This window comes from Crocodylus porosus, unplaced genomic scaffold (assembly GCF_001723895.1).
Source record: "Crocodylus porosus isolate Cpor-Errol unplaced genomic scaffold, CroPor_comp1, whole genome shotgun sequence".
Classification (NCBI taxonomy): domain Eukaryota; kingdom Metazoa; phylum Chordata; order Crocodylia; family Crocodylidae; genus Crocodylus; species Crocodylus porosus.
In genome coordinates, this window is record NW_017728886.1 from 95,736,481 (window position 1) to 95,749,202 (window position 12,722).

Sequence of the window (12,722 nt, forward strand, 5' to 3'; positions counted from 1 at the left end):
GCCCATGTTCATCTTGGAGTCAATAATGACTCCAAGATCCCTTTCCGCCTCCGTGCTCTCAAGAAGAGAGAAGGAGGTGGAAAGGGATAAGAAAAATGGAAGGAAGGAGAACAGCTGTACATTATATATATCAGGGCTGTGCAAAGTTTGGACCCTGATTTGATTCGACAGAGATTTGACCCGATTTGGTGGCTGAATCTCTGAATCCAAATCAAATCAGGAGACCCTTTAATTTCTCTTAATTGAATCAGAGCCCTCCAAATTGATTCAGAGAGATTTGGAAAGATTTGACAATTTGGCCTGTGATGGTTGGGGCCTGATGTGTTGCACAGCCTATCTGGTGCATAGCCCTGCCACTCAACTCATCTGCCATGCCTTTGATGTTAAACCATTAGGAGAGGGATTCAGTGGAGATCTTCCTGGAGGGCCTCCCAACAAATGGCAGTACTTATGATTTTGTTTGGCACAATGTTCCACAGGGCTCTGTCTCCCCTACACCCCATCCACTCGCCGACCAGATGGATATTCATAGAGAGGGGATTTTGGCCCTGCGGGTTTGCCCACAGCCTGACTCAGGTGAGGTCCCATGCCGATGTGGACGCAGATGAATCTTCTCCCTCTGATTTCGAAGCATGGCCTGCCTCCTCTAAGCTCCTTATTTTCCTTTTTCCTTTTTTAGAAGAAATACTCCCCAGAGGAGAAGAGGGCTGTGGAGCTGCCTCCTTGGCTCCAGCCTCCTCTAGGGGCCTCAATTGCCTCCTCTGCCCTGCTCCCTACAGGGAGCTTCAATGCTTCCCTCAGGGTGTCTTCAGCAGGGAGCTGGAGGGCTTCCCCTGCTCTGCCTCCTGCAGGGGGCCCAGAGGTTTCACCTGCATAGCCTGTGGGAGACACGCAGGCTGCACCACTCCTCCTCCACACAGGAGCCTCAGCACGTCCAACGTACTGCCCACCAGCACTCACTCTCCTTGGCGCCTCTGTCCTGGTTCCAGTGGGGCTTTTCAATTTTCCCGCAGCAGCCGGTATGGCCACCGTGACTGGTCCAGCTGTTCCCCACATGAGAAACAGCTGATTAAACAGCCATCATAATGCTGGCTCATGCGGCCACGGCTGCGACCATGGTCTCAGCTCCTGCACCAGCTGTCTGGCAGAGGGTAAGTCACCCTCCAACAGGGGGTCTGTTTCCAGGGTTTGGGGCCCATGGGGTTTCCCCTCTCCCCTTTGGGAGCCTGTGGTGGCGCCTCGCTGCTACATGGCTATTGACGCAGCTTTGAATGTTTTTTCTATATACCCCAAGGTACCAGGCAGCTCGTGAATGCTCCAATGGTGGAGCAGATGGAGTGTCCCACAGGAGCATGGGAGTGGGGGGTCCCCAGTGTGCTCAGCAGCAAACCAGAACCACCTGGAAGTGGCCCCCCTGCACTCCTCTGGCTCAGCTGCTGGAGCCTCCTAGGTCTGGGAGGGCACCTGGGGTCCCCCCATGGTCAATCACTGAGCTAAGGGAGTGCCAGGGGGCCTCCCAGCATGCTGGATGGTGGACCCAGAAGTGCACCGGAAGTCCATGCACCCCAGCATCGCAGAGTTCACGAGCAATGCCTGGTACCTCGAGGTATGTAGAAAAAACATTTAGAGCTGTGTCTATGACCGAATTGCTGATTCTCTGAATCAGCATCGAATCTTCAGATTCAGCCGAATTGAGTTAGGGACAGTGATCCAAATCAATTAATTGAATCACTGTCTCTGATTCAGGCTGAATCCAAATCCAAATTGAATATGGCCTTTTTCACACACACCTCAAATATATGTGTGATCCAGTTAATTATAATATGGCCTTTAAATAATGCTGATAGACTTTTAGCACACACACTTCATAGATCTTGTTCCCCTTTTACCAATCTGGATTTCACTGGATCAATTCCACCTCTTGATAGAATTGTATGATGTTTACTTGCATTTGATTACATTTTGAGATACACACAAAACATTTTTTAAAATCTTAACTCATTTGCATATTTGAGATCACCAGTCATGCTCTTCTGCTGATTAATGGCTTCTAAAGGGAGGCGAATTCAAGGTGATAATAGTGAATGCCAGTTAACAGCTTGCATCAGTTAGATTTTAATCTCACAGATATTTTGGGAAAGAGACATTATTTCTTTAATTTGTTTTTTGAAAATCACTGCAAGCCCATAGATACCAAGAAGCATCTGCACATTAAACCAGTCTCTCATTATCTTAAAAATAAAAATTAATAATGTAAAAATGAAAATCTCATAATAAAGTATAAACCAAAGCTTTTTTGTCTCTGACAAAAAAAATATCATTTGCATTGTCCTTCAAAAAGCAACTTGAATAATGTAGAATAAATTGTATATGCATATTCAGATTACAGTTTCAAGTATTGTTTCGTTGTTTGGACCAGGGATCAGCCCTAAACAATGCATAAAACATTTGAAGTTGTACCTTGAGTATGAGTGTTTATTCCTCATTGTATCATAAAAAACAATGATTGTTTTTTCTTTGGATTGCTGCCTTAAAAAATATCTCAACTGATACACCCTGATTGGGTTGAAGAGTAAGTTATGTTATCACCTTCACTGTTCTATTGCTTTACAAGTGTTGGTAATTTTAAATCATGGAAGAGAAATGGCAACCACTTGCTTCCTGTTTCTACCAGTCCAAAATAAAACCCTGACCCCAAACTCTGAGGGAACTGTTGGGAATATTCAGATTTGATCCACATTTGATCTTTGTATTATGAGCCCGTCTCTCTTCTTTAAGAACTGTAATTAGATTCTGATTTTGTTGAAAACAACAATACAGAAAGGCCTGGAGATGCCAGATATGAGCGTGTTTCTGAACATAAGCATCAACATTCTCATTTGTGAACATAAGCCTCAACAGCGTATCTCCTATATTCCATTGTAAGTGAAGTTTTAAACCCACAAAGTTTACTTGTCAGAAAGAAAACCAATACAATGTTTGAAGAATACAGGTCTCAGATATTTGGCCTTGCACAGTGACAGTATTATTGTCAGCCCTAGTTATGGAGCTTCATTTAATTCTTATTTCTTTCATTGTGGAGAGAGTCTTAAAGGCTAAAACTGAATATCTGAAGGAGAAAACATCGCTTTTATTCTCGTGTATCATTAACAACAATTATAATGTGTTAAATTACTATTAGCCATGCCGTACGGCACAATCCATGTCTCTCAGAATTTAGGCTGGGCTTTTTACAATTGCTGAGTGAGCTGAAATGCCTAAGTCCCACTAAAATCAATGAGCATTGTGCATTTTTATATCCTCCATGGCTGGGGAAAAGGTAACAATATACAACAAAGAATCTTTTATGCAATAAGTTTGAACGTATTTCAGTCCCTTCCTATGTTCTTTCTATGTTTTTTGCATAGCACATTTCAATGATCAACTATATACAATTTCATCTCTTCTTAGCTTTTATTAGCTGATTTTGATAGGTATCGCGATCAAAGCAGATCTTTTTTGAACTGCATAAGGGGATATGTAAGAGGGTTGATGTGCCTGCTCCCAAGCAGGTGGGCTTTATCCCCTTAAGATCTCCTCAGCCAGGCCACGCAATAGTATGTAATATAAAAAGTACCCTTGCCCAAACAAACAAGCAAAGCAAAATCTTCAGCCTTTCTGGAAGTGCCAGGTCCAACAGGGAGTAGCAGCAGACAGAACAGCAGCAAAGGCAGGGAGGAGAGCACAGAGCAATGTCAGGGGAAGAGGATCAGAGTGTCATTTGCACACCTGGAGCAGGTAAGTCTTACCTTATACCATGCCTGACAAAAAGATTTGCCACCGGCTGTTATATAAAGTTAAACTACTCCATTTTCTGTGATGCATGTTTATAGCTGATGCAAGCTGAGGCTCCATCTCCTTCAAATGGAGTTGCTTATTTATTTGTTTATTACTATTTTTGTTGAGAACTTGGGGCATTGGTCTTATAGTTGGACACTCCAAAAACTCTCATCTGAATCTTTTGATAATCTTTTCATTTGTAATTTAGCAGCATTGACTAATGCTCTATTTTCATGTTTTCATTCAGCTCTACTTTGAGCAAATTGCTCATGTATTCAAATGATCCTTGATCTCAAAGAATTAGTGTTTCTGAAAGACTTGATGCTTTGTACAAATGAAAGACTCATTGAGTGAAAAACAGGTTCTGCTTCAGTAAAATCACCATGGGTCAATCTAAAAGACTATAGAGTTTGGAGATCCTTGTAGTAAATTTCTTCCTTTTTTTTTTCTTGGTTTTTTTTTGTTCTTTTCCTTTTGTGTTAATGGAAAATTAACTGTAATAGACATAACTGCAAGGGTATTAAATTTGAGTGGAACATAGAAGTAGCTTTGTTATAAATAATTTAGCAATGTTTTCCCAGGTTTTAATGAGGTAGTGAGTGGGCTGGCTTTAAGAATGTCTTGAAAGGATGCAGTTCCTTCTGTAAAAATACAAATGAAGCATCCCTAATTACAAAGGCTTTTGTACAGATGAAATAAATGTTTATGTAAAAATCTATTCTTTCATTGTAATAAAATGGTTTGTTCCAATCATGCATATCGTACTTGGTCTGTATTTGGGATCTCCTGTTAATTTCAACAAATTTTTCTGTCTATTAATATAAACAGATTTTCCTATCTAAGGGCTGAACCTGGAGTAGTATCACTGGCTTAACAGCAAGTCTTAACATACATGACTTGTGATGTTAGTATAGCCTTTTTTTCTGAGAATGACTAACATCAAACTATAATCAAGCAGGCAGAAGGTTTTCCACTGTAATATAAAACAGCATTTTAAACCAAGCTGAAGACTAGGCTAGCTATCTTGCATTTTTCCATCTCAGTTCTATGATGCCTCATAGTTACTAACCAAAACATGTTGTGACTAGACTGATGTGAAAAAATAAGTAGTGTCTCTTTAAGACTTGAAGGACAGCAGCCATCCACCAGGTGGAAATAAATATGGAAGAAGTTGCAACCTGCACTGTTGTGTTTCTGTAGTTGTTGTTGTTTAATTAAACAGCATCCATCAGTTTCTTTCTTCATATCTGGAAAGTATTTCTTTGGTAACAGGAAAAATGATGCCTTCAGTTTTAGTAAAGTATGTCAGCCACCAATATTAATAATGCTCTTGCTTCCTCTGCTTTGCAGGGTTCCCATCACTGGGGAATGACTCAGATCGCTCCCAGCTGTCTTTCCAAGGATGCATGCAGTTCATTCATGTGGATGACCAACTTGTAGACTTGCATGCAGTGGAGCAAGGCAAGCTAGGAAGCTTTGCGAATGTAATCATCGATATGTGTGCCATTATTGACAGGTAAGTTAGGGAGAAATCACGGGGAACTACCTAAGGTAGCTTAACACTGTAGATTATGACATGACATAATAATACCAGGAAAAACTGCCAGTCCCTAAAAGCCACATGGTTCATAAAGTTACCAGATGACTCTTGGGCTCTCCTTTCAAAAGGTAATTGCTACTGTAGGTGTAAATGGAGAAGATAACATCAGCCAATCAGAATGCAGCTGACTTATTCATTTGAGTAATGCAAATGTATTGGGGGGGGAATTGTGAAAATTGTCTTTATTTTTTAAATTATATTCTAGTCACCATGTCATGTCTTAGAAATATAGAAGTCCCCAGGATATGACACTCATATTACTGGTAGGGGAGTTATTTGCAAAGCTTAGAGGAGATTCCATTTTGTAGGACTCAGTAATGTACTGGGATTGGAGTTATTTGAGAAATTTCACGGACTGTCTACATAATTATATTATTTGTTTAATAGCCTAGTTGTATTTTTGTAACTTGCCTCTGAATGACTACACTATTAGCTTGAGCAATTTTACGCAGGTTATTTTTCTTTTAATAGTCTCCTTTAGTATAGCAAAGCTTTAGCATAGCAAATGTGTTAAATTTTAGGGTTACTGCATACCTTATCTATTATTCCAGTCTTTCCCTAAGAGATGGTTGGAGTTTAGGTTGGAGAAGGTAGAATTTTCTGAAGGGCTTGGTATGGGGGTCAGACATAGGAAATTTGTATGTAACTCTGTAAATAATGCATGCATTTGGAACTTTAGGTGCCTTTCTAGGAGACAGAAAATAAAATAAATGTTATTTATGTAATAAATAAAATCTATTACAGTGAAATTCTTCTCCTTGAGTAAAAAAAACCCTATTAAGTGCACTTTAGTTCATTGCACTCAAAAAGGGTAAGTGTGAACATTTCACAAAGAGTTACTCCTGATTTCTAAATGAATTAGAAGAACCAGGCAGTGTCAAGTCATGAAAGAAAAAATACTGATGATCTGCTTTAAAGGGACTAAATCTATATTGGTTGTTCAGTGTGCTGACACCTTAAAGAAACAAGCAATTTCATCCCCAAGATGGATAAATTGCAACTTGAGATCCAGCAAGCTGTAGAAGAGCAATCTTGTGGAACTTTGCTATAATATAAGGCTTCCTGAGAGTACTTAGTTTCTCAGAGAATAGTAGTAGGTTCACATGCTCACATAAATGTACATGTAATAAATAGGCAGGCTGTTCTAAAACAGCATTGTGGTCCTGCTTTAACTCTCCTTTTATAGTTTTCTGTCTGAACCTCTCTCTAACTGTAAGTCTTTGTGTGTGTGTGTGCACGTGCGTGTGTGTTTAAAATGTTTCCCCTTCTTCTTTGAGAAGAATGCTTGTGGGATCAGGGGATGAAGCAGTGGGCTACACATGTAAAGTCTAGCATGTGGTGAAAAATGTGTGACTTTTATGTACATTTAGGTTAATTGCATTCTGCTGTGAAGCTGTAGATAAATGCATCATTTTTTAAAAGTTTAGAGAATTTGAGATCTGTACCTTGTCCTATAATATACCTAGACTGTCAAGAAGAAATACTTTGAAAAACAAAATGAAACAACATACATTAGTTCAGTTCCCAAACTTTCTCCTTTTTCTAACACATGCATATTCTAGAATCAGGAAATCATTTCATAGGGTGCAGACACATAACACTTTAACACTAGTGAGTTTATAACTCTATGTAACACTAGTACTGAGGTAAGACAGTGCTTTGACTGTAGGTGCCCACAATAAGCATTATTGCAATTCCTCACCATTAACAGGTGGAGGAACAAAAAGTATCCTGTGGCCTATAGAAAAGAGCAACCTGAAGATGAAAATAACTAATATTGCTTCAGACAGATGACATGCATCCTAGTGTAAATTACACTGTTGTAGTGTTGCTCCTGAGTTTCCAAGGGCTAATTGTATCACAGAGTAGACATGAACATAGGGCTACATGTCATGCATCCTCTAAACATTTGAATGTTATTTATTATTCTTTGGGGATTGACAAAATGCTCCAGAATAGGTAGGAATCCAGACATCCTTTTTGTCAGATGGAAGAGTTGGGTGGAGTTATAAAAGTAAAAATGATATGACTGTAAAAAAGGCTGTCATAGGAAAGAAGTTCTTTTTTTTTTTCCCTAACCTTCCTTCAATCTGGCTGACTCTAGAGAAGCCTCCACAGATTATTATCCAGTAGTTTAAGTTGATCTGTTCTGGTTTTCAGTTTTCTATTTTTGGAAATAAAGGCAGCTCTAAAAAAACCCCCAAAAAGGATGTGAAAAGATCTGTTGTTGGTACTTCATTTTTTATCTCCAGCTGACGAATTTACACACTGGTGTTCAGGCTAATTCTAATCTCACTTATGCATGCGTAAATAAGAAGCAATTCTACTGAACTGAATAGAATTCCACTGCAATGAAATTAATGAGAGACCTTCTACTTCCGTAAAATTGGAGAAAAGAAACAGAACTTAATAGTAGAAAAATGCTGGAGGAAGGGGAAACAAATGTATTTTTCCAAATATGATATAAACCTTCATGGCTAATTCCAGGCAGTCAAAAAGCCAGAAGCTGAATCGATTCAGTCTTCTCAGATTAATCTAAACTGTGTAGCTTGAACTGATAAGCAAGTGAAAAGACATTCACTTTTGATTCTGGAAATGCAGCCATATACTTATAGTGGCCCACGCCAGAAGCTGGGGGTGCTAAAGCATACTGCCCTGCTCAGCTGGAGCAGGCAGCTTGGGCCAAGGCTAGCCCACCCACCCTGCATGGGGGTTTGCAGGGGAGGTTCACAGCATCCTGGGATGCTGGGGGAACTGTGAGTTAACTTGAACCTAGATGGGATCTGGGACAGAAGTTCAATAAACTGATTTAATCTAAATCAGTTGAGTCTGATAATACATCTATCAAGGTTTATTTTAAACTGGTTTCAGCCATTCTGAAAGTGGCTTATGTGCACTGAACTTCTGTTGTGTTATAGATCTGAACTGGATTCTGCTTACTGATACTACTTTATATGTAATTTCTGTCTCTAGCCCATGTGTAATGGACATATTCTTAAAGATTTATCTAGTCTAAACATTACTACGTATACAAATTACTTCAAAATAGATAGTAAATGTACAAACAAGCCAACCTGTATTTATATTCTGCTTATATTTTGCCACTCTATTTGGAGCACTAGACATAGACATCCATAACGTGATGTAGGATGAAGAAGTGTCTCATTTTTTTTCTTTGTTTTTTAAATTCAGTTGGATCTTGTTGTAGTCAGGACTTTTTTGTTTAAAAAAAGAAGAAAGAATTAAGAATAGAAACCCCAAAACCCAAAATGTGATGTAGGGAATAGGGATTGAAGACATTGCTTCCTTTGTAATTTAAAAACGGCTAAGTTTACAAGTATTATTTTATTCTGTAGCTTAAACTTTAAAAGAAATCCCTTATATGGGGTGATTTGGAAGTGATATGGCAAGTTTAAGATCAAAATGAATGTTTATAGTTGTCTTATTAACATCTGAAATGAGGGATTACAAGCAGTTTTGGCAAAACATACTGCCATACATAATAGTACTATTTGTGGGCTTTTTTTTAAGATATCAAGTGCCATGTGCACTGCATAGAGGCTTGATTTTATTTGTGTGGCTGAGATATTGGGATCCTCTTGCTTTTCTCACTTGTTTGGCACTGAATCATAAAGGCTTCAGTCTTCATCAACATGGAAATTGCTTTCATGGCCACACTTCAGTGAAGACCCCCACTGGGCAAAAAGATAAGCCGTCAAAATGAATTATTTTTACTCCAGATTTCAGGTATTTGGTTGGAAAAAACTGAAAGTTGTAAACAGTGGCATTTTTCATCATTAGCTAAATATGTAGTATGAAGGGGACAATTTCTAAATAAGGACAATAAGATGAAAGGTGAGGAATCTTTTGAGTTCTTGCATTATATTCAACCTACTAGCAGCTCTTTAAGTCCCAAATTCTATCAGTGGTACACCTTTTATGAAGACTCTCTGAATTTTAATTCCAGGTTTTTTCCCCCAGAACACTGAAAAAACAGGAGAAACAGGAAATCACTCATATTAAAATATCACAATTGTATTTGGCAAAAGGTTTGTGACACCATGTCCTGTTTATTTCATCTAGCATGTTACTGTTCAATCAAGGCATGCAAATCAAAGACTCCTTTGGATTTTAAACTCTAAAGCTAAGAGAATTCAACTTTTTAAGTAGTGATATGGTATGAGTATATGTCATTTAAGTACCTAAAAGTTTATATACACATGCATGGATATATATATCTTCATAATCAGCATGGAAATGTAGAGAAAATCTCTGGATGGTTGGGGGCAGAAAAAAAATGAGACAGAAAAAATATGTAGCAGAAATGTGTTTTAAAAATAACAGCAAAAAGAAATAATCGCAATTAAAATTGAGAAAAAAGTTCATTCCTTGCTACAGTGTCCAAATAATCTGTAAATGTACTTGCAATGTACATATCACTGTTGTCAGTGATCAACATGCCATACAGCTAGCAACAGCTCAGATCCCTATACACCTCCTTTACTTACCATTAACAAATGGAGTTGTTGTTAGAGTCCAGATGGTATAGTTGTACATCAGGATTTTAACACAGGACATTGAATGAGAATTATTATTCACAACTAATTTTTCCTGGCACCCTCAGAGAGTTACCAAGCGCTCCTGGCTTTGCAGTAGTTGAGGATATGGATTTTTTTTTATCACTGCATAGTCATAATGAGATGGTAAACATGATTTTACAATTATGGATTCAGTATTGTTATTGATTATGCATAACATATGTCGATCTTAATGGAATCTGGAAGTGCACCATAAAGACATAATAAATATTAGAGATGACATATGAAACACAACAACAGAATTTTCCTAGGGATGCTTTCCAATATTGCATAAATGTATGAAACTGTGATTCCCTTTATCACAGAAATGAAGTGTCAAGCTTCTTCACTAATTACATATACAAAATATAGTGTAAGCAGTAAGACATACCAGACAGTACATTTTTGGTGGTTATTACTCATCTGCAAGGTTAATGTACTGTGTAAGCCAGGAAGCCAACATCTGATTGGCTTCAACCCCATGAACTACATTTTCTAGTCTCCTGTGTGATTGCTACTCTGAAACTGAATTAATGCACTCAAATAAGGAAACGGAGAAAGCACATCTGGTGTAACATGACCAAGGATCGGTCAAAACTTACCTTTTGAATCAGTTCATAGTTCCAGTTCCTAGTTGTTTGGATAAGTTTGAGCCTTCATTCTTCATGTAGACATGTACAGGTGTGTGTACATGTGCGTGTGTGAGTCTATAGGCCAGGTGGTGTGGAAGGCTGGGAATAAGAAAAATGTCTTCTATTGTGACATGATGAAGGGCCTACCAAAACTGCATCCTCAATGCTCATCAGGAAACAGCAGAGTTTCTGCATCGTTTCTCTTCTCTCAAGACCAATTAACTGTAAGGGGGGAAAAGAGAAGTGGGAGCCATATCATCCCCTTAGTCTATGTTCCCACCAGAGGAAGTTGTCTGGTTAGATGGATGAATGGATGATGAACCACTTTAATGCATCTTTTCCCCACCACTGACATCAACACACTGTGATGTGTCTGCCTTGAGGATTAAGGGGGTGAAAACCACAGCCACAAAGTCTGCCAGCTGTCAAGGAGATAGGTGCAGGGGGAGCCTGCCTTCTAGGGCCCTGCACCCCTAGCTGCTGATAGGCAAAACTTCTGACAGGGGTGGGTGATACTGTGTGTTTGCTAAGGTGCGCCCTCACCCAACTGACACCAAGGCAGAAACAGGGCAGTTCAAACAATGCTGCCTTTTATGCAGTTTTTTCTGTCCCTTCCCCAGAGTGCTGGGATTGGAAGTGATGACAGTCACTGGCCAGCTCCATAGTCAATAATGAGAGCACTCCTTCCCTTGTCCCTCCCCGCTTCCTCTCCTTACTTTAGTTTCTATTTCCCTTGAGCTTCAAAACTCGAAACATTTTGAAAATTTTGAAATGTTTCGACTTGCCTCATTTTATTTCGGGGCTGTTTCAAAGCTCTCTGTGTCATTCTGATTTTGCTGTTTCAAGCTCGAAATGACTCAAAACAGTGTTAAAACAAAACTGCCAGTGAAATTTCGCACAGCTCTAATATTCAGTTCTTGGCCTTTGTGAACATTGTGAATAAAAGTGCAGCTGAAGCTTGAAGGGATTGTTGCACTTATGCCATGACACCTACCTAATACATATTAGAGTATGACCACAGTGGCGTTATTTTCTGCAAGTCACTAAACAACTGCCTGTTTACAGACTGTATAGAACTAATTAAGAAATGGGATTAATAGGTCCCATCACAGAAATTTTCAAAGGAAAATTACCTTTTCCCTGAAAGGAAATTCTTATTTTCTGAAGAAAAATTAAGAAAAAATTAAGAAGCATTGGAAATCTACATTCTCACACATTTCAGTTGAAATAAAGTTGTAAGCAAAAGAGAAAAAGGGATAAAATCTATAAGTTCCAGTTGAAAAGCAGTAAAAAGTACACAGAGGGTGCATCTAATTATGCATTAATGTCCTTTAGTTAATGCACATTAAATGTAGTAACTCAGCAACTGTAAGGTACTAGGATAACACAGTCTAAATGTGCATTAACTAAAGAGTACAACTTACAAGTGATGCTTAATGCACATTAGTCTATTTTAACGTGCATCAACTAAAAAGCACGTGTGTCTATACATGAACCAGGAGGCTGTTCTGATGCACTGTAATTAATCAAGTCTGCTGGAATGTGGTAACTACTGTGCTGCAGCCAGCCTCAACATCTTATGCATCAGTGCACCCATGCTTCAAAATGGTGGCAGGGATGCTTTATCTAAAGCTCATCAAATGAGCTTTAGTTAAAGCAACTCTGCTGTCATTTTGAAGCATGGGGACACTATTACACAAGATGCTGCATGCACTTGAATTCGAGTGGCTCCCGGAGCCATCTAATTAAAGTGCTCCCCCACTCCTGGAGCACATGTAAAAAATGCTCTGAATTTTTAGTATCGCTTTAATGTGCATTAAAATAGCTAATGCTCATTAAGGCGCACGTGTAGATGTGCTGTCTACAATGATTTTTTTTTTTAATGTTGTCTCACTCTTTTTGCACAGCTTTCCAGCTTCGAAAAATCAAGTATTTCATAGTTTCATAGTTTCTAGAGTCGGAAGGGACCTGAGCAGATCATCAAGTCCAACCCCCTGCCACGAGGAAAGAGTACTGGGGTCAAACAACCCCAGCAAGGTGTACATCTAGCCTCCTCTTAAAGACCCCCAGGGTAGGAGCCAGCACCACTTCTCT

The 12,722-nt window shown here is 39.1% G+C and overlaps 1 protein-coding gene across 1 annotated transcript in view; it reads left to right on the forward strand.

Moving 5' to 3' along the window:
- Positions 1-12,722, forward strand: part of CNTNAP2 (contactin associated protein-like 2) — a 1,403,431-nt gene that overhangs the window by 697,291 nt on the left and 693,418 nt on the right. Inside the window, exon 11 of the mRNA XM_019535795.1 lies at positions 5,170-5,335. Within this exon, the coding sequence (XP_019391340.1) occupies positions 5,170-5,335 (166 nt within the window). The remainder of the gene's footprint in view (positions 1-5,169; positions 5,336-12,722) is intronic.